This window comes from Bacillus rossius, chromosome 13 (genome assembly GCF_032445375.1).
Source record: "Bacillus rossius redtenbacheri isolate Brsri chromosome 13, Brsri_v3, whole genome shotgun sequence".
In the NCBI taxonomy this organism is placed as follows: Eukaryota; Metazoa; Arthropoda; class Insecta; order Phasmatodea; family Bacillidae; genus Bacillus; species Bacillus rossius.
This window is the reverse complement of record NC_086340.1, coordinates 44,616,134-44,640,029: the sequence shown is the minus strand read 5'-3', so window position 1 is coordinate 44,640,029 and position 23,896 is coordinate 44,616,134. Positions and strand designations below refer to the sequence as shown.

At 37.0% G+C, this 23,896-nt stretch overlaps 1 protein-coding gene across 2 annotated transcripts in view; it reads right to left on the bottom strand.

The window, feature by feature from the left end:
- The window catches only part of LOC134538502 (uncharacterized), an 80,115-nt gene that overhangs the window by 13,415 nt on the left and 42,804 nt on the right, over positions 1 to 23,896 (bottom strand). The window contains exon 5 of one of the 2 annotated variants that reach the window (XR_010076160.1): positions 2,914 to 18,560. Coding sequence is in view for 1 of the 2 variants with exons in the window: in XM_063379880.1 (XP_063235950.1) it covers positions 17,232 to 18,560 (1,329 nt within the window). In the remaining variant the exon portion in view is untranslated. Of the gene's footprint in view, positions 1 to 2,913; positions 18,561 to 23,896 lie in introns of those variants that run through there. The other variant, XM_063379880.1, reaches the window with a different exon arrangement.

Here is a 23,896-nt window from a genome sequence, read left to right as displayed (position 1 = left end):
GGCTTCGATGACGTTATTTTGTAGCTGTTTGATGCAGTCTCGTACCATTACACAGTTTCGGCGAGTTCAGATTTCGTAATAAAATAACTGGTGAACCAATTTTTAATTTAAGACAGTGTAATGGCATTCCTGAAACATTTAATGAATTTAAAAATTCAGTAGGAAATTGATGCTTTCTAGCTCATCAATCATTGTATCAATTGACATGAAAATTTTCTCTTCCGCCGGAATAATTTCCTGTATGATGTTGTTGATGTCGTTGACAATGTCGTTCTTCGTGGCTAGAATAATTCGGTCGCGTAACCATTCTGAATTGGTATAATTTCCAACAATATTTGGATATACTTCATTAATAAGTTGTTCAGGTGTTTCAACAACATTACATAACTCATTAGTTAATGTTATTTGGCCAGTATTTTCGTCTATTGGATAGGTGCCTTCTCCTATTTGTAAAAGTTTTTCAGGAAATTCTTGTGCCTTTTCATCGTCTGAAATGTGCGCCCTCATGTTCGTTGTTAATTTGATTATTTTTTTGTTCCCATATGGACGACTTCTTTAAGCAAGCATTAATTTCATCTGCCAGCGTCGATTTGGGAATGACAGGAAGCGTTTGACGAAAATCACCTTGACGCCTTCTAACTTTTGCCGAGGTGATATTAAGGGTGTGGTGTTGCTTTTGGGCGCCAACTAGCAATATTAACTACGTGCTAGTGCTTAGCCGAGACTCTTGGCTCAGGGCGTGACGTCGCCACGTGGCCGGCAGGCAGTAGGGGTCGTTCCGTCAGAGTTACCCCCGGCTGTTTTATCCACCAGGGACGCTATGCTACGGGCGTTGTAACAGATACGCGGAGGCTCAATTTAGAGTGTTTTATTACAAGGCACGCTATACATGCACTGCGTCGTGCATGGCCCGCTTACTGGGAGCGAGCCTCTACAGGCCACGTTTCTGATAAACTTGTGCCGCGCTACCCTAATGTTCCGTGCACACTTCACACTACACTAATCTTAAACAGTTCCGGAATTTATACACACAGTTCAAGGATCCACGTAACACGGGGAGTTCCGGTGATGAGCTCAAATTAAGTAAGGCTATCGGTGAACTCAGGTCGACTAGCCGGGCTGTCCGTGAGGCTCGGAGCTGACGGGTTTAAAAAATCACGCAATTCCGGTAGGGACGGTGGCAAGGGCGGAGGTCGAGAGGCTCCGCGGGCGACCCGCGACTAGTCTCCTTGGAGGGCGGTGATCAACTGGCGATGGCTGTGGCGTCCGCACGACTCCCCAGCCTCGCTCCCGCGAAAACCTGTCGTGTGCAAAAGTAATCCCGGGCCATGCACGCCGCCTGATCGCGCTAAAGTCCAGAATTACAAATAACATTTAACCATAGCTGTTACTCAATTAAGATCGTTTTCAAGAGCGCTCAAAGTTAATTACAAAGTCCAGATAATCAGGTCACCTCACCGCGGTCGACAGTCGATCAGGCGGGGCAGCTTATGTTCAAGGCGTTGCACCACCCTGCACCCAGGTGCGTTCACGTCGCACACGCTCGGGGCGAGGCGGCGACGCGCCATAGCGGTCTGTGCGGATTCGAGGAGCACTGACGGTTGGCGTCAACCTGATAGTATTAACAACACACCTCCCATTATATTCGTGTTGTCGCGCAAATCTTGAAGCGTTCTATTGAGTGCTTCTAGTGATTTTCTATGGGCCATTGTGCTTTCGTCCCATATAATGGCTTTGCACTGTTAGTCCAGGCATTTTATGAGAAAAAGGGGTCGATTTATGGACAAATTGCAAGAAAAGGGTTTATTATATCAAAATTTGCATAAAAATTTGTAGAATAAAATATCCTAAATCCACCGAAATCCACTTTATTTTGGTAAAGTTTTTTCCGGGATTTGTCCCGGAAAAATGCGGAATAAATTAATAACTGGAAAACGGTGCATTCTACGAAAGGTATAGACACTAAAATTAAAGAGAGAAAAATTTATCATAACATATCAAAAATGTACAGAAATCCACTAATAACTACTATTTTGTTTTCTGGAATTCGTCCCGGAATAACCTAAAATATTGAAATAAATTGAAAATGGTGCATTTTACAGCAAAATGTTTCAGGACAAAGATTAAGTACACAACGATTTTCATAATATATTACAAATTCACAAAAATCAACACAAAATAGGTTTTTGGTTTTCCAGAAAATTTCCTGAAAAAAAAAAAAAAAAAAAGGAAAACGTTGTATCGTACGTCAAAGAAAGTCGTGACTAAAATTAAAGACATTTATTTGTATTAAATATAATTTAAATTCACCAAAATCTGCTCATATATATATAAATATATATATTTACATATGTATATAGTTTTTTTGTGACTCGTCCTGGAAAATCTTTAAAAATTCAATAAAACGAAAACGGAACATTGTATTGAAAACGTTTTGGTGGGACAAACAGAAGCACACAAGATTTCCTATACTAGATCCATAATTCAATGATCTGGTAAATAGATTTTATTTTGTGATCGCCACGGAAAAAGTATTGAATATGTAGGCTAATTAACAGAAAGCATTGTATCCCATGTCAAATTATGTCAGATCTGAACTATATTCATTTTCCATAATATATTTTAAAGTCACTTAAATTACATTCCTTTTTCAGTTAGTGATGTGTTAAAACGTTTTTGAAATCTACCAAAATTATTTTCCAGAAAAAAAAAAAACAGGCTCATTTCAACTGCTTTATCGTTTGAAAGAAAATTTCGAAACGTCCATTCTCACAAAACATACCATACAATTAAATTTACACAAGATTTCCAGTGACCTGTTTCGAGAAGAAATAGAAAAATTACACACATTAGGATGCACCCTGCAACACACAATACTAAATAAACATGCATGGATATGTAGGAACACCCTACCTTAAAAGCCGTCACAGTAATTTCATTCCTCGGGAGGTAATTTACGCCGGTTTTTACAGGTTGATCCATGACAGTTTCCATAAACCGAAGAACATGAGATGCCGTGTTTCCTACAACTGCAGTTGGATGCACCGCAACCATCTTCCTTGCAAGTGCACCTGATTACCTTCAAAAGGCATTCCGGAGCTGTTGGCTTGTCTGTCGAAATTGGCAAGAGAAGGTGGCCACATTTTCTCCATCCCCATTCTTCTGGATTCATCTTAATTCCCTTCCATTCTTGTATCTGATAGAAAACCCTTAAGAAATGGAAACGAGCTGAAGCACTAGTTGGAGGTAACTGTTCTGGTTGTACACATTTGGAACTAGTAGCTGCTTTCTCACTAAACACTTTAAAACGCAAAGTGTCGAGTGTGTCACTTCTCGACCCATTGTACAGGCGTACTAGCAGCTGTTCTCCCGATTTTACAATGTCTTCTTTGACACACTGGGAATACTATCTGAAAATACTTTCGCAAGTTGCCTGAAGGCAAGGATCAGATCCATTATTTTCCCTTTTCCTATACCATATAGGCTATGTGTGATGTGTCACATCCCATGAATGCATGGCAGAAAAGAATATTACTACAAATTTCATCACCGAGCTTCAGCTTTAGCTCCTTAATGTGATATGTTTTCTTCTGCCTTTGTTCACTTTTTAAACACAAGCAGTTATGTGATTGTGGGTCAAAGTAGTAGAGTAAAAGGACAAGTAAATTTGTTTCTGTTCCTATAACTGTTGTCAACTGTTCTTTTGCACATTTTAGATCTTCTTGGACAATGTAAATATCTGCATCACCTGGTGCTTCGACAACAGGACATTCTGCTTCGCGTACATGTATTCTAATAACCTTAAAAATTGTCCTTTATTTCGCTCCTTCAAAAGAAACATATCTTTACGGAGTGATAGTTGCATTTCTCCTGTGAATTCAACTACAGGTGATGCATTACCTCTTGTTCTTCTCATATGTGCTGTGTCTTTAGTACTGTGAGTTTTCCCATATCCATCAAATACAGTAGTTGCTAATCCATAATTTATTGTGATAAAGGTCAATTATATAATACAATTTTTTTGCCCTTAATTTAATTCACGATTCATTTTGAAGTTCGGTGCACGGTTTCCGTTTTTTTTCTCTCTTTTGGTAACTTTTTTCCGGGACATTTCCTGGAAAACAAAAAAAAAACAATTAAATGTTGATCTGTGTGAAATTCTAACATATTAAGAAAAACATTGTTTACTTTATCTTTTTCCTAAATCATTATGCTGTAAAGTGCACAATTTTCGATTTATTTCATTTTTAATATTTTTTTCCGGGACTAATCCCGGAAAACCAAGCAGAATTTATAAGCGGATTTGCTTGAACTTTGGATATGTTATGGAAAAGTTAATGTTCTTTAATTTTTGTCTCTACAGGTTTTGTTGTCTTGATGTAGGCTTTTGGACATACGCCATTGCTTAGCACATGTATGTCTGCAGAAGAAAACTACAAATAAACACAAATGACAAAAAACACAAATTAAGCAAAAATTGCTGTTGTCAGGATTTAACGCCACACAATATTCCACAACAGGAATATGGTCAACAAACAAGGAAAAAACAAAGAAAAATGGACTAACAGAACAAAAAAAAACCACAAATGATGACAGCACAAAAATTCCGAACCCAAATAAATTCAACACAACAGTTAAAACGAGATAAAAAACACAGCAAAACGAAAAGACGAAACAAACATAATAGTTTTCCAAAAAAACAAAAAGAGAAACGAAAAAACCCCCACAAATGATGACAGCACAAAAAATATTGAACCCAAAAAATTCAGCACAACAGTCAAAACGAGACAAAAACACGACCAAACGAAAAGACGAAACAAACACAACAGTTTTCTAAAACAGAAACAAGCTTTTCGTTTGGTTGTGTTTTTTGTTTCGTTTTGACTGTTGTGCTGAATTTTTTGGGTTCAATATTTTTTGTGCTGTCATCAATTGTGGGGGTTTTTTCATTTCTCTTTTGTTTTTTGTTTTTTTGGAAAACTATTGTGTTTGTATCGTCTTTTGGTTTTGCTGTGTTTTTTGTCTCGTTTCAACTGTTGTGTTGAATTTTTTTGGGTTCGGAATTTTTGTGCTGTCATCATTTGTGGTTTTTTTTTCGTTCTGTTAGTCAATTTTTCTTTGTTTTTTCCTTGTTTGTTGATCATATTCCTGTTGTGGAATATTGTGTGGCGTCAAATCCTGACAACAGCAATTTTTGCTTAATTTGTGTTTTTTGTCATTTGTGTTTTTTTGTAGTTTTCTTCTGCAGACATACATGTGCTAAGCAATGGCGTATGTCCAAAGCCTACATCAAGTCATGCACTCCCATTGCACAAATCTTTCAAAGATAATAAGTTTTGTTGTCAGATGCACCGTTTTTTAGTTATTATTTTTTTTCGCGTATTTCCGGAACAAAACCCCGGAAAAAAGGTACCAAAAATAGTGGATTTCGGGGGATTTTGGATATGTTATTCTACGAATTTTTCTGAGAATTTTGATGTAAAAAACCTTTTCTTGCAATTTGTCCATGTTTTTTTCATATCTTTCCTGGACTATGTTTCAATATTTGTCCACGTGCTGATGATTTTGTGATGTCACATACCGGAAATTCATAGTCAGCTACATTTAATAGTAATTTCAAACCAGAATGCGCTGTTTGTCCACCATCCATGAGTGTAGCCGCTATCCCCAATGATGCTAGGGCGAGAACAATCTTTATTTGCACGGATTTCAGCTAGAATAAAATTGATCAAAAATGTTTTCCCGGTGCCGCCAGGTGCCTCTAAAAATATTATTCCACCTTTCTGTTTTCTATAGTAATACATTATTATATCATATGCCTATTTTTGACTCTAAATTAATACGGGTTTGTTGTGTTGGATGTAAAGCCCCAATTTGTCAATTCTATAATATGTTTCTTTTAAAAATTCACTGTTCATAGCATCCAAATGACTTCGTTTAGGAGATTGAACACCTAGTTGTACTAACGTTTGGTTAGATATTGTTAAACATTTATCTTCTATCAAAATCAAAGCTTTGTTAAAAATTTCTTCATTAAAATAAATTTCTAAGTCCGGGTTTTGTCGTTGTAGTCAGCCAAGATGTCATCGCTCATATATTCTCGATATTTAAGCCATAGTCGATTTGGATTAGAAGGATTACATGTAGTTAATATAATTGCAAATAGCTCACGAATTTGTTTCGCTGTTGCCATTTGGACTGCTTCATTCATAGCTAACTCCCAATGATTATCGTTTTCTAGTAGGCCTAATCTTTGACATTCCTCTCGATACTTTTCACAAATGTAACCATTGATAGTTTTTAGGTCTTCAAATCACGTTGGGCCACGAATAGTGTGTAGTAATAAAGGTAGATAGAAACATTCAGCGTTTCTTGGATGCACTATGTAGACTCGTCCTATTGTGTTACTCTTGAATACTCCATCATGTCCTTTTACTGGCATTCCACGTATTCGAGAATTATATTGTTTACTTGTTGTATTCCATGTATAATAACTTGGTACTTCTGAATAAAGTAAAGTCTTAGCAAATGGATCTTTCTGGCATAATTCGAAAAAATGCTGTTAAAAGTTGTTCGTGTTGGTGGTTCTGTCGCAACTTTTTGTGCCTTTTCTGTACTGAAAAACACACGTTGTCCATTTTCTAAGTGGACGGATAAATGGAGAACCAGCGGAACTCGATCGTGAATGGGAAAACTTAAAATTCGCCAAATCGCTTCGTTGGTATTGATGTAACGACCCATTTGATACTGTATTATCTCATCATGTTGGTTTTCTTGGTTACCGTAAAAACTGCCTTTATTAATATATTTGCACACATATTTAATCTTTTTGACAGAACTACAGTATTCAACATTGATATGGGCATTAAACATTTTGGATAAAAGTTGATTGTATGGAACTACCCATTGATTGTTAATTTGAATTTCTTCATTGCCTCGTACTTTAATTTTAGCTGTAAATCCGCCTTATTCTGGTGGTCGACGTCTGTATTTCGGATATCCGTCTTCACCGGTGATTGTTTCGTTCAAAAGTGGCTTCGGATAACGTTTTGTACATTTTTCATCTTTCATGCACGGGGATCTTCTATTTAGTTCACCACATGGGCCATGAACCTTGTTTATCACTATTATATTATAAAGATCAGGATATTCTTCCGGGTTTGGAAACTCAGCCTCGATGATATAATCTATTTGATTCGGTTGAATTCTTTTTTGAATCAAATTAAGTTGTGAGAATGTGGCAATCCTCGTTTCTGCCATTCAATTGAAAACATCCAGCATGTAACAGCACCAAATATTTGATTTTTTACGATGGCTACAATAAATTTAATTTATTTTTGACAAAAAACTTGGACAACAATATCATGTCGATCACTGGCCGCCTGTCCATATTGTAATTCATCTTTTTATTTCCACCCATAAAGAATTACATGTAAATGTTATAAATAAATATGGTCGGCTGTGTTTTCTGACAAAGTTATCGCATCTTGAGCATATTCATGCATATGATGTGGACTTCCAGTAAACGTAGATGGTAAGATGACCAATTTTCCCATGTTATCGACGTTTCCATCATTCATCATAACATCGTTCAAATGAATGTAGCCTATTCATCCGAACGCAACTTTAGTTGATTATGGCGAATAAATTCTAATCTTTCCATCTCAATTTTAGCATACATAAATCACAATAAACTGCTGAAATAATTGCTGACAATGTAAAATATGGTTATATTCACCATTTCTCGTCATAATTCCATAAGCATAAAATTGCATACCTGATACTTTTTTGTTAGTTTCGACATTTGTAGCTAGATCGATTTGTTGAATATTAAAGTGATAACCATCCTCACCTTGCCAAAAAATTAGCGGCTACTGTAGTGCATCATAACTACGATGTGTTTCAGCAATACGTTGCAATTGATTACTTCGGCGTTGGATAATAATATCACGACTATATTCGTTATCATCAATTACTACAGCAACTTCGTTCGTTTGAGGTGCATTGAACCTTCGTTCGTGTTGACCGGCTGGTCGTTTATCTGCGCGAATGACAGTCTTATGATTGTCTGCAACCATTTGGTCTAAAGAAGTTTTAAACACATTGATTAGGTGATTATGATTATGAAGTAGACATAATTTTTGAATAATGTCTCGTTGTAGTCCCTTAATGTGAGAGCAATGTTGATCTATTTCAAGGTCTTCGTTACCAATAAAGTATACTTGAAGAAACTTTGGAGTCTCATTAGACATCGGCATGAGTGACCCTACTTGGTGATAAATTTTACCTTGAACCTTGAAAACTGGACTGAAATTTTCTTCCTGGCATATTAAAGTAGCTCCAAATGAAGTCATTTGAAAACAACAGTTGTACCGACGTATAATTTGTAGAAAATGATTGGAATCTGGTGATTCTCCATTCATATATGCGAGTAATTCTGGTGGTGGTACATTTAATGCTGGTAAATTGACTTTACCACTTGAGCAGCACATACCAGCAGTTTCTCCCTTGAATTTCCGTGCATGGCAATACTCGCATATCGTATCCATTTTTCCTATGACAATATTTGGATGGTCAAAATATTTTTTTGGCAATCATAATATAATGCCTGAAGTTCTAAACTCTCATATGTAGCAGCTTGTTGGCATAGAGTGCCCATTGTTGCTTTACTTTTTCTATTTTCCAATTCACGTTGGTCAGCAGACTGATGATTTCGAATCAATTTGACTCGGGATCGGGTTTCTATGTTAGTGCGTGCTCTTTCTTCTTCGGTTTGTTTTTCTATAAGTCTTTTCACGCCTTGACGAATATTTGAAAGCTGTTTTTCCCTTTGTTCTTCTGTTTCATTTTTACGTGTTACTTTTCTTCTTTGTGAATCCACTTTAGATTTGGTAAATACTTTTTTCTGCTTTCGCATTTTGTATATATATAACAACGATGTAAAAAAGTTACACAAAATAAATCTCTTGATTGTTACAATGATAACACTGACGAAAAGTCACTGCATTTCAGTTTATATACCATTAGCGACCGAAATTTCTAGTATTAGAACAGTACAGAACATTCAAATAGTTTGTTCTTTTTCACTTGTGAAAATCACTTGATTTTTTTCTGTAACTGTTTACTCTTGATTCCAATTGATCTACACTCGACTGCAAACACGATTGAATTGACAAAAAGTCACTGAATTTCCGTTTATATACCATCAGACACCGACATTTCCAGTACCAGATCACTCAAGAATATTTAGATGTGCATCACTTCGATTTCGTTCTTTTAGATCAATAACAACACTCGTACACATTTTGGAACTTTACAGACCAATCCAAAAAATTTTAGAATTTTCTCGAACATTTTAAATCGCTTATAATAAATTGCACTCATTTTAGAATTTTCTAGATCATTCAAGACATTTCTAGAACTTTCTCGAACATTTGAAATTGCTTATAATAAATTGCATCCATTTTAGAATTTTCTAGAACTTTCCTGAACATTCTAAATCGATCATAATCAATTGCACTCATTTTGGAACTTTCCAGATCATTCGGAAAATTTCTAGAACTTTCTCGATCATTCTAAATCGATCATAATAAATTGCAATCATTTTGAAAAGTTGTGGCAATGTGAGCAATACTTATTTAAATTCTATTCGTATACTAGCTGACCCGACAGACGTTGTCCTGTCCTTAGAATTTTTCCAATATTACTTATCTACGAACCTACTCTGACATAGCTACCTACCACCTACCTCCCTACCTTGAAAGACTGATTATTCACATATCTTGTAGTGGTAACAGCACACCTAGTAAGTTAGCACGTGAGGCAGCTCGATCAATTGCGCAAAGTTTTACTTTGTTAAATTTTCTAATTTTCCACGCAACTTCATAAGAACCGTCTCCTGACAATAACAAACAAAACAAAAAAAAAAAAAAAGGATGTAGCGAAATTGGTCCAGACATTAACTCGTGCTGCCGTGACGAAGGGAAATAGGGATTCACGTTCTGGTAAAAGATGGCAAAAAAAAATTAAATAAATAAAATGTATTTCTGAGTGATCACGTTAATTATTTTCTCAACAATAAACAACGATTACTTACAAAAATATTTTTTTATTTCGTACACTACAATACTTTATAAATGTGTTGATATTCATTCTAATGCTTTATGGTATACAATATTTTTTGTTTGGTTGCCTGGCGCGTAAACAAATAAAGCTGACGGTTTCCCAACGCGGGAGCAGGCGACATAAAACTGTCCATGATAGAAACATGGGTTTTCAAGATTAACGCCGCAAACACTCAACGCCTGACCCTGGGATTTATTTACAGTCATAGCAAAAGCACGCCGCCTTGGAAATTTTAGTCGTTTAATTTCAAATGGTATGTCAGTTGTTACCATTGGGATGCGAGGTATCAACACATCTTCTCCCTTAGAATTTCCTTTTAGAATTGTTGCTTGGATCACATTGCAGGCCTCAAAGTACTTTATTGCCTGGAAAAAAGTGAGAAAAGTGACCTTTGTGATAGAAAAAGTGAGAAAAAAAAAAGTGATCTCCAGGAAAATAAGTGACTAAAAAGGTGACCTGAAATAACTGAAATAAAAGTTACAAAAAATTCTGATTGTAGTAAAATAAAATGTTAGGTTATATATGGATCTAATAAAATACTGACAGTTATTCTATTAACTATTTAAAAACACACAAGTTACAAATTACGCACCAGTAGAACAAAATTAAAAGAAACAAATTATTCACATACCTAAGATGGTGAAAGAGAAGTCAACTGTGTAAACTGTGACTTAAAAGTGGTTTCCATGAAAATTCTGTCAAGATTAACATTTTTATAATGTCTTATAAAATGAACTAAAAATTATATTAATTAAGAAGACACCATAGGCCTACTACAAAACTGTATCTAGTCCAATTTAAGAACAATTCAACATCAGCAAACTTATGTCAGAAAACTCCATCAACACAAAATATCTAATTTTTTGAGTATTTTGAAAAGTAGTCAGAAATAATTTTAGATTTCCTTTTCTCCACTGAGTGTTGTACAGTATCAACCTCAAGCTTCTTCTTTCCAGCTTCTTTTCTGACTCTGTTAACACCTTCCAACATGGCCTGGGCCAATCCAATTTCCTGCATATCTTTCTTTTTGCTGCTCTTCACTTTGCAAACTCTTCAATTTGTTCTCAGCACCAGCTATTATCTTTCTCTCATCTTTCAGTTTTTGTATTCTCTCTGCTTCCACTAATTTATTTTCATCCGTTTCCAACTTCTTCCGAGCTGCTTCTTCTTTTAAAGCCTTCTCATTTCGCAAGTATGTAAGGTAGCTGCTATGAGCTACACGAGCCATTGCTAATAGCTCTCTTGTAATGGGAACCAAATCAGGCTTGCTGTGGTACATCTTCATTATTGCACTCTTGACAGTCATTGCTGCATTGAATGTTCTTTCCGACAAGGAAGCTTTGTCTTGAGTTAAGATGTGGAAGGACAAAGTAAACCCTCGCTCTAAGTCAGCATTTCCGTGTGAAAGAGCCAAAACAGATTTTACAACTTTAGCAACGTTTGGGTATTTATCATCACCAATGCTGTTCTTCAAAACAAAAAACTGAGCCCAGTAGTCATCTATACGGCCACCACACACACTTTCCTTTTCACACTGGAGTAGTTTCCATTCATCTAACAGAATACTTTCATCAATTACAATGGGCAGACCCTTTGCTAGAGCAACAATGTCTCGATAACTGCGGTGTAAAACCCTTTCTTCTGGCTGGAGGCAACAGCAATTCTTCAGAAGTGGTTTCAATATTAGGGGTGACTTTCTGATAACATGAGTAACACCTTCAACATAATGGTTTTTCACTCCGGCCAAAAACTCCAGCTGAAACCTTTCATCCACCTGTAACATATACCCTTAATGATTTGTAAATGTGTTTCGAACCAAGAGTTAGGGTGCCCACTATATATACTTATATATCCTAACTGCAAAAGCAAATCCTACAACAAATTTACCAGGTGTAAAATTGTTGGTAATTGTCTAGAAAAGGGTCTCGTGTGGAAAAACTTAAAAAAATGTCAAATTAAAATTTGAAAATAGGGTGCACTCAATAGTAACAACCTTTCTCATTAATAACCTAAAATTATTTTTAAATTAGAATTTTTTTCACCCCTATTATCAATAACATTTCGAGGTAAGTTAATCATACCTCCTGCCTGCTAGTTTTTTTTTTTAGGGATCTCCTTTTTAAAAATAAATGATAGATATTTCAAAAAAACCAGCAGGCACAAACGTATTAAACTAGCCTTGAGGGGGGAGGTTGATAATAGGGGTAAAAAAAATTCCAAATTCAAAAAAATCTTTTACAGTGTCATTAAAGGAGGTGAATACTATTTAATTAATAAATATTCTAATTTTTTAAACATTTTTGAAAATGCCTCTATTCTAGACAATTGCAAAATGGTTTATTGCACTTACTGCGATGATCTGTGCATAATTTAGTACATTGTTTACACGTTGGAACCAAAGTTAAAAATGAAAGGCTACTATAAGAAATATATTGCAAAACAAAAATGATTCCATGTTCTTAAAAAAAAATTCCCTACTGTTCCTTACAGGGGGTAAAAAAAATTCCAGGTCAAGTGGCCACCCTGAAAGAACAATTTGAATTAAATCTTAAACAACTAAATCTAGAACTTACCTTTGAAATTTCTGTCAAAATCTCTTTCTCAACATGGATTTTCTGGGCAGGAAGTAGGTTCTCTGTTTTTAGTAAATCTTCACGTACACCAACAGTTTGTATAAGTTCTGATTTGCAAACCTTTCCAAACAAACTCTTAGCAAGAGTGTCTAGTTCATCATGCATAACATGTATCATTGGTTCTTCCTTCTGGAATGCACCAGTGAAGCGTGTGAATAGTCTGGCACTACTGCACACGAAAAGAAGTTCATCCTTTATAGTAGGCTTCTTTAGTAAACTCACTATTCTCTTGTAGTTGTTGCTCTTGCCTAGGCTATTTCTCTTCTTGGGGACATAACTTAAGAAGTATTTTTTGAGAGCTTCCCATTGTTCGATCAGTCGTGATGCAGCTCCTTCTAAGGTAAGCCACCTTGACGGAACATGCTTAATGAAACTATGTTTTGGAACAGATAGGTCATCTTGTATTTGTAAGTAGTCCTCACATCTTGAAGGCCAACAATAAAAAAAATCATGGACAGCCATTACCAAATCAGCTACATCTTCTCCAAGTTTATCAAGTCCACTGAGAAATGCATTGTGAAGTGTGTGGATGCTGCATGTGCCAATATTAAAAATGGGTGCCTTGCGAATAGAAACCAACTCTTCACATATAATACGAGCAACTTTCTTGTTGACATTAGGGCCATCACTCCCTAACATTAATACCTTCTGACGAAGTAACTCGGTATTGTCTAGTGCAGAATTAATATTCTCAACTAGTATTTTGCCTGTTGCTGATCCAATAAAAAAGGTTTCAAGATGGTGAGTGATAATCTGTAGCTTCGTTTTAGACCAGTACCTGATAGCAATTTGCAGTTCCTTTCTACCTGTGTGGTTTGTTGTTTCATCGTAGCATACTGAATAGTATGCACCATCCATGTCTTTCAAAATAACATTGCGAAAATATGGGCTTCATGCATCTGTTAGTAGATAACTAAATTTAGTGCTGCTCAGGCTGAAGTCCTCAGGCACACCCTCACCAAACATACTTTTAAAAACGTCAGCTATTCCTCCACAAGATGATGCTGAATAATTTGAAATAATACATTTCATTACCCATTTCAGTTCTGCACTTGTTGCACGATCTCGTACACTGTAAAGACATTTAACATGGTTTTCTGAGGGAACTTCACTTGATGTGGAAGCTGAACATGAAGGTCGAACGACCGTGAATTTTAGCTGACTAGGAGCCAACTTATTCTGACATTCACTCTTATGTCACTCGCAAGTAGCATGCTGAGATAGTGCTTGATACCCTTTGGTTGATATTTTGATTGTGACACAGCAAACTGCACAAACAACATCAGTATTGTTACGTTTTTTTGCCCACTCGTTAATGATATATCCATTATCATCGCGCCTCTCTAGCCACTCGCTACGAAAACGACACTTCCCCATCTTCACCACACAAGAAAACATCAAAACACTACAATATTATTTCTCGGTTACTTGTTTATCTCAAATAATAGTATAGCATGACAAGTCATATCGCTAGCCAAGGCCCCTAAGGACAAAACTAACTTAAGACCGTAATCAGACTAACTACAGAACACACTGGCGCGAACATAGGTTATCTGCCATCACGTCAGCCGATCGATTAATGGATAGTTCGACTTCAGTTGTTGTTTATGCTTTTACGCATGTAAAAAACGATCTCGACACAATCCGTGTTATGGTAAACGGCAAATACCTTGATTACGGTCAAAAACACAAATCAAGCATTTAATTAATGTCACTATCATAAACGGAAATGCAAATTTTGGGCACCAATATCGAAAGAAAAAAAAGTAAATTAAGTGACTGTTTAAAAAAAAAAGTGACAAAAAAGTGATTGATGCAAAATAAGTGACTGTAAGCGAGTTAAGTGACCATTTTCGACCCCTGCATTGTTAAGTAAATTTTTCACTTCTAGACGTGTACCGTTACAAAGATGCGGAGGGTTAATATTTCTTAACATTATTACTACTGATCCTACTTTCAATTGAAGATTATAGAGTGGCAATCTTGACAAATCCAATGAGTTCAAAAATTCTGGGGGATAGTTGACATCATCTTGATTAGTTGCGCAATCAACTGATTTGTAGTATGTCCTTAATTTATAGTCAATTTCATTTTGAATTTTGAAGTTTATTTCATTTACATCCGTGTTTTTGGCAGCTGATAGCACGTTCGCTCAACAAAAAATTATCTTTGTAATTTTGAGCGACGTTTGGGAACACCTTATGTATGAGCTTGGTTTTTGTTTCAGTAAACTGACAAAAATTGACAGGAAATGAAATGCAGCCAGTCAAAATATCTACAGGGATTTTGCCATTACCAATGTCAATTAGTTGTTTAGAAAATATTTCTCCAGATCGATCATTTTGTAATTCCACATGCACATTATTGCTTAAATTTAGTATCTTGACGTATTTCCACAAAATGGAGGACTTTAAACATGCACTGAGTTCATCCACTGGCGTTGACCGTGGAATCACTGGTAATGTTTGACGAAAATCTCCTGCTAACAAAATCATCGGTCCACCAAATATGTTTTTATTGTTTCGCAGATCTTTCATAGTTCTGTCTAACGCCCTCAAAGACTTTTTATGTGCCATCGTGCATTCATCCCACACGATCAACTAACATTGCTGGAAAAACTTTGCATTGCTTTTAGAGTCATCAGTAGTTGTTTCCGGAACAAAGAGTATGTAATATGTTACTGGTCTTCAATACTAGAGAGCACTCAATTCTTAAAGTAACAATTACGCGTAGGCGTATTAAAATTCTGTAAGGAATGAAGGTCTATACTATTCCGAAAATTAATTTCACCCACTGGTAATATCTAATGTTTAATTGTATTTGTATAATTTTGTTCAGGACAGATTTGGCTTAACACAAAATTACACAAAAAATCTGGGAAGGCAGCCCATCAGGATTTTACTAACTGTATCCGTACAAGGAAACAACCTGAAAGGCGGCCTTTCCGATGGGGCACAATTCAGGGTTTTCTTTCGCTTTAAATAAAGCGAACAGACAACTCTGGAAAGGCAGCCCATCAGGATTTTACGAACTGTATGCATACAAGGGAAAAACCTGAAAGGCGGCCTTTCCGATGGGGCACAATTCAGGGTTTTCTTTCGTTTAAAACAAAGCGAACAGCCAACTCTGGAAAGGCAGCCCATCAGGATTTTACGAACTGTATGCGCACAAGGAAAAAACCTTAAAGGCGGCCTTTCCGATGGGGCACAATTCAGGGTTTTCTTTCGCTTAAAACAAAGCGAACAGCCAACTCTGGAAAGGCAGCCCATCAGGATTTTACGAACTGTATGCGCATAAGGAAAAAACCTTAAAGGCGGCCTTTCCAATGGGGCACTATTCAGTGCCCACAACGATCTAACAAAAACTAAAAATTTCTGAAAGGCACCCTTTCCAATGGGGCACAATTCAGGATAATTTCCCGCAAACAACAAAGCAAAAATCAAGCCCTGGAAAGGCAGCCTATCAGAATTTTGTAAATTGTTTTGCATTTGAAGAAAAACATGAAAGGCGCCCTTTTCAATGGGGCATATTTCAGGATAAGTTTTGTCTTAAAAGGAAGTCTATAACATGTTCTGGAAAGGCAGCCTATCAGGATTTTACAAATTCTTTTGCTTATGTAGAAAAACCTGAAAGGCACCCTTTCCAATGGGGCACATTTCAGGATTCTTTTCGGTTTAAAATTCAGTTAATAACTCATTCTAGAAAGGCAGCCTATCAGGATTTAAAGAATTGTGTGTGTGCTAAAATGCGCCCTTTCCAATGGGGCGCAATTCAGTCGCCCCGATTAAGTATAGTTTGAATTTGTACAATTTATAATTTTCTACATAATATGTTTGTACATAACTAGCGAAACTAAATATGCACGTGTGTTACATAACAAAAAGATCTGATTGATTTTAAGTACAATTTAAATTTTTACAAATTTTTACAATCATATTTGCATTAACTTGTGAAATATATAAACATAAAATCTTTGTTGACTTCAATTGCATTCATCTACTTCATGCACCAAAAAATGAATGTAATGAATGAAAAAAATTGTCCCATGTAATTTCAAGGTCAGTGGTCACTATTTGTGATAACAACCAACATATAAACTAAAGGTTATAAAATCCAACTACAGTATATTAAATTTCATTTAAATTATTTTGTTAGGAAGTTAAAACAACTGGCTATGCAACAGAAATAACAATTATGTAAGCAGCACTAGGTATATTATAAAATTAATACATTATTTGTTTATATTTTTAATTAAAACATTCCAGAAATTTTTTTTTATGTTTATATGAATGAACATGAATATTTCTTAAAAATATAGTTCAAGGTTCTACCACTGGAACCACTATCAGTGCTAAATGTATGGAAAATAATCCACAAATATAACATTTATCTATAACCAACAAGCATTTGTTATACCAAAGCACTGATAACATTATAATAATCTTTGCATCTTATGTACACTCATAACATATCTCATCCATAACAAATACCTCCATCTTGAATTATTTTTAAAAGAGGCATCTTATCAGCAAGTGCTAATAAATTCTTTTCATCCAAATATTTGCACTGCTTTACATCCAGAATTTTGAGTTGTTTCAAATTTTCAGCAACAATATGAAGGTTATCCCCAGTAATTGAAGAATAACTAAGGTCCAGTGTTTCTAGGGCCTTACATTTCGCAAGGTGCCCAATAGTTTTATCTGTAAGCAAGTGATTTGCACTTAAGTCAAGTTCTTTCAGCTTAAGGCAGTGACTTAACGATTCAATATCATCATCCGTTACTGTCTTACTTGAAGAAAATCCCAAACTTTCTAGTCTCTGCAACTTACAGATATCCTTAAAACCATCTTTGATATCAGCAGGATGTTTTCCATACAAGCGCAAATATTTCAAGTTTGGGTAACATTGACAAATTTTCTGTAACACAGTCTTGTCATACTCACAATGAACAAAACATATGTCCAACTTTTCTAGCAAAGGAAAAGGTTTATCAAACAAAACATCTAAAAACCTGCACATTTCACTGAATTCTGAAGCAAAAGTTTGAAATTTTAAACATTTCAAGGTTTTGATGTTGGCCAGGGGTCTAAAATCCACATTACGGTTAAGTGTTGAATCATGTAACAAAACTTCTTCAAGTTTAGTGAAAGTTCCAAGTAAATTTACAATCTGCTGTGTTATCGGGGATAACCCAAACCGCAGATACGATAACCTATCATTCATATTTTGTAACACATACACAATATCTAATTTTGGATTATTTTGAAAGCCCTCAATAAAGCTCAAGTATTCTAGAGAAGGACAGCCATCAACAATTGGCTTTAATACACCGTCATGACAACGTTGACCACTTAGTATGAGTTTCTTCAGCTTTTTACATCTACTCAGTCTGTCTATAATCTCAGCTGCATTATGTTTCTCAATCCTGACCAACAAAGTGTCTATATTTGGAAAGGCTTCAAATAAAGCTTCAAGTTGTGAAATTTCCAGTGATGGAATGAACTCAACACAAAAACTGTGAATATCATAACAATTTTTGATGACAGCAGGAATAATCTTATCTTTGTCTAAAATGTTTTTGGTTCGAATGTGCTTCAACATAGGACACTTCTCCACGAAAGCGATCAAATCTTCATCTGTTTCTGGTGAATACACAAAGGTCTCCCACACAGAAGAGGTTCGAGCAAACACCTGCCACTTGGTGCTCACGTCCTGGACACTCAACAGTTCCTCCGGTCTCAAGGACTCAAAGATTTTCATCATTAATTCTGGCGGGAGGTCATCAATGGTGACAGCAGACATCTAGACACAAACCAAAGTCTGCATTATTCTTCACATATTTATGTAATTCTTCAGATTTACATATGGGCTACAATTATGATTAAGAAGTAATTATTTTGTAAAACTTATAAATACTGTTGTGGTTCGAGTTTTGAGAGGGTCGCTACGGTGTGGTTTGGTAATGGGCGTCACCACGTGGACCCGGCTATCATCCGTCTCAGGGCGTGACATCACCCGTGTTAGACAAGACTGGACCTTCGGATAGCTTCGTAGTACACTCAGACCTGACCCATTCTCAGCATTGGGCACGCTTATGGTAACACTTAATAGTGGGCTCTCCAGGCGTTTCACACACCTGCTCACAAGGTACAGGTCGCCACGTGGTCGGTGCAAAAAATTACAAGGAGACAATTAGAATTAATAAGTTTAATACTCTGGCACATACTCCGATACACGGTCTCACGAGGTGCGTCTCCAAGATCCTAGGAACCTAATCGGAACGCAGGGAATAAGGCCCATGCATGTGGCCCGCACTAGCGATTACTTAGACGTGAAAAGACTCGTTAGGAGTTGAAAAATGATTATGTTAAAAAGTCCCCCGACCGAGGCAGGCAAACGGGGATACGTGAATACAATTTGAAAAAATTAAGCAGAAACTGAATTACTGATCAGAGAACAAGAGTGAAGTCCCCGGGTGCGGAAGGCAGCGTCTTACTTCGGTCGTTGGCGGCGTGAAACCGACCGAGCGCCGGGCGCCCTCGAAGCAACATGGCGCCTTCCCGCCTTGCCAGTTTACCGTTACGCCTTTCCGATTAAGTGTCTTGTAATCTTATATAAAGAAATACAAAAACACACCTAAAATTAACACATGTTCTCCCACGGCTCTAATACTATTTAAACTAGAGTATTAATTAATTAAAATATATATGCATTTCAACTTTGTTCGTGTTCGGATCTGCTGGGGTCTGCCCAGCAACGTCTGATGTGTTAGTAATGTTGGTATGTGTTGTGTGTTGGTAATGTTGGTACACAGGTTTGCCAGTGATAAAACATGTGAAATGACGAAAGGACTTAATAAATTTTGTATGTACAAGATTACGGGTTGTTAGTACATTATTACCTAATACAATATGGCGCAGTCGGTAGGATATGATTATAATGAACAAAATGTTCCCTAGCACATCAAGAAGGGGCAAGGGCCACTACGGGTTATATATTAATACGGTAAAGTGACTAACGGCAACGGGTGACATACTATAATGGCGTCGGTGGGAGTGCTGTTGCCGCCACCGGGACCGGTTGATATTAATGGCCAAAATTCCGCTGAAAATTGGGAAATGTTTTACCTAAAATTTCAACTGTACTTAACCGCATCGGGATAGACCACCACGAAAGATGAAGTGAAGTGTGCATTGCTATTGAGTCTGATTGGAGATGATGCATTACGCACCTTTAACACATTCAAGATTGATGGTGAAAGTTCTAGTAGTTATGTTCATGTAGTGGCGGCATTAAAGAAATACTGTACTCCAAAAAAGAACACAACTTACGAAAGTTTTAAGTTGGCACAACGGAAATGGGAAGAAGGGGAAAAGTTTGATAATTTTTAACTGCGTTTAAAACTTTAGCGCACTATTGTGATTACGGGGATCAAGAAGAGAGCATTATTAGGGATCACGTAATTCAAGATTGCACAGATCGCGTGTTACAGGAAGTTCTGTTGAGGTTAGAGGACACTTCATTGGGAAAGGTGGCTCAACATTGCCGGGTGGTTGAAGCAAGTGTGATGCAGGCGCAGCAGATAAATGCAGCATTACGTAATGCAGCATCATCTACCAATCACGGCCAACAAGGATTAAGTGTGGATGCTGTGAAGTCGACAGCGGGAAAATATAGGTCACACAGTAAAGTACAAATAACTAAATCAACACATGGTAAGCAGTTCAGTGGGAGCTACAAAGAAGGTAAACAACCATTCACTCAATGTAATACCAAACATAGGAGAAGGGAGTGTCAGGCTTGGGGAAAGAAGTGCAACAAGTGTGGTATATTAAATCATTTTGCATCTAGTTGTAGAACAAAGCAGGTTCGGTCAGTGCAAGTGAATGAAGATAGTGACAGTGACTGTTTTAATATAAATCACTTAAGGGTTGTATCCTCATTGGAAACATCAGGCCAGGTCAAGGTTAATCAGCGACATTGGAAGGAAACTCTTACAATGAATGCAAGGCAGTCACTCTCAAATTAGACACTGGGTCTGAGGTAAATGTAATGCCATTGGTGGTCTTTAAGAAAGTAAACAAGCAGTTCAAGGTAAAGCAAACTAACGCAAGGTTAGAACCATATGGTGGGGGAAAACAATTTCAGCCAGTGGGGACAGTAACCTTACATTGTACAGTAGGTAGAAAATAAGCCTATCTGGAATTCTACCTGGTTGATTGTAAATCAGACCCTCTGTTGGGTCTTTCAGGATGTATGGAGTTAGGATATGTGCAAAGGGTGCACTGTGTGTCTGGGGGTGAGGATCAGGACCTATCAACACCAATCCTGATCTGTTTTCCGGTTTGGGTTCCTTTCCCAGGGAGCACAATATTACAGTTGCACCCAGTGCACTCAGGTTTCAACATCCTCCTAGGAGAATTGCCAAGTCAAGGCTAGGGCCTTTAGAGAAAGAATTAGAGAAGTTGAAAAACCTAGGTGTGATTGTTAAAGTAACAGATCCTAACCCTGAAGGTTTCATCAGTAATATAGTGATTGTAGATAAGCCCAATGGTACCGTAAGAATATGTTTAGATCCGGTAGATCTTAACAAGGTCATCTTAAAGAAACGGTATGTAATTAAAACGTTGCAAGATATTCAGGATAAATTAGACAAAAAAAGGTATTATTCAGTTTTTGATTTTAAAGAAGGATTTTTTCAAATCAGACTTAGTAAAGATGCTATGAACTATGTCAAGATGCTATGAACTATGTTATGTTCTCCACCCGTTATGGTATATTTAAGTACACACGAATGCCGTATGGGTTAGCTCCGGCCCCTAAAGTCTTCCAGGAGGAAGTGGACAAAAATTTTGGTAATATCCCAAATTGCATAGCCTACATAGATGATATTATTTGTTATGGGGAGACCGAAGAGGAACATAGTATAGCTGTACAAGCAGTTTTAGACAAAGCGAGGGAAATAGGGGTTAAGTTTAACCCTAACAAAGTTCAGTACCAACAGGCAGAAGTTAAGTATGTGGGACATATTTTCTCAGTTAAGGGAATGAGTATCGATCCGGAGAAAACCAGGGCTTCGATGGAAATTAAACCACCCAAAAACCTTAAAGAGTTGCAAAGCATTCTAGGAATGTCAATTATGTTCGACCCTTCATAAAGGACATGTCCAAACTTGAACAACCGCTGCAAACCCTCCGAAAATCAGATGTAACATGGCAACGGTTACCCTGTCATGAGATGGCTCTATGTCAGTTAAAAGAGGCAGTAGCTAAGGCACCTTGTTTGAAGAGTTTTGACCCAGCAATACCCATCACCTTGCAATGTGATGCATCCCAGACAGGTCTAGGAGCATGCTTATTACAGGAAGAGCAGCCAGTAGCTTTCGCTTCGCGAAAGTTAACAGAAACTGAATGTAACTGGGCACAAATTGAGAAAGAGATGTTATCAATAGTTTTTGGTGTAACAAAATTTCATGAGTGGATGTTTGGGTATAGAATAAGAGTAGTCACAGATCATAAACCCCTGGTGCCCCTAATGACCAAACCAGTTAGCAAGATAGGCTCCACACGTCTTAAACGACTTAGGCTAAAAATTCTGCCATATGACCTGTCAGTGTCATATTTACCAGGCAAAGAAATGTATGTTGCTGACTTATTATCTCGTTCCTATATAACTGATTGTGTCCAAGATGATGTAGGGATGTCGCAAATGGTGCATAGCGTGTCGAAAAATTTGGCAATTACTCCATCTAGAAGAGCGCAGTTTGAAAGAGAAACTAGTAAAGACCCACAACTTCAGATATTAATGAAGTATTGTGTTACAGGATGGCCAGAATACAAAAAGAAAATTGATCCTAGGGTTAGTTCTTTCTGGCAGATACGTAATGACATACATATTTGTAGAAGAGAAATTGTTGTTTTTTCAGGAAAGAATACTTGTGCCCACGAAATTGCGGTCAGAAATGTTACGATTAGTGCATGAGGGATATAGTGGGGTTGAGAGGTCACGGGCGAAAGCAGGGAGCCTTCTGTACTGGCCAGGATGGGCCCATGATGTAGAAATGTATGTTAACAAGTGTGAAAGTTGTGAAAAGTATGCTCCTAGAAAACGGAAGCATGAATATCTGCCCAGAGATATTCCCAAACTCCCATATGAGCGAGTATCGGCAGATATCTTGGATTTTGGGGGTAAGAGTTACCTTATTGTGATAGATGCATACTCTAAATGGTTGGACATAATGGAACTACAAGGTAAGACTGCTGAACATGTGATTGATGCTTGCAAATCCATTTTTTCAACACATGGGGATCCTCAAATATTGGTTGCGGATAATGTACCATTTGGCTGCCGGGCATTTGGGAATTTCGCGAGGGACAGGTTTGAACTTCAACTTAGTAGTCCTAGGCAGGGGTGCAGAATATGTCCGATCGCGCGAACAATGTTCGGGGGAAATCAGGGCACCTTGGGGGAAATATTTGTTGAGAAAAAACACTGGAACATGTTTACATTACATGCAAAATTATTGCTGAACACTCAGGTCGTGTTATCACACACTACCCGTCAGTACAGTCCTAGTTTTACCATATAATAAATATATCTAATCATTACACTTTCATGACTACATAAACTTTAGGTCCCTCGATTCCAACCCGGTCTTATAAACAAATGTACATAACCTACCGTTTATTTTATCGCTTGATAGAACAGCGTATTGCGTGTGTTTAGTTTGCTTCTTATTAGTTTGTCTGGTAGTCTTTGTTACCACTGGCTTGTTTAATAATTAATATATCCGAGGTTGTATTTTTATTTATTTTTATTACGTGTACATCGCTCGGTTTTGTCTGGTTGATTGTCACACACGTAGATAAAAAAAAGTTACTACGCACAATCGTTGCCTGTGTGAAATGCAACGGTAGAATACATTTCACCCGGGATTTATTCTGAGATTAAAATTTCGTAAAATCTTAAATACTTTTCTCTGTGACCGATATATAAACAGTTTTAGCTACCTAGTAATGAATGGTCAAAAAAAACTAGCAGCTTGCGTCTTTAGTACATGTGCGAGAAAAGAGAGCGGTGACGCTACGATGCAAGCAAGAGATTTCGATTCGATATTCTCGACATTCGCTTTAGAGATC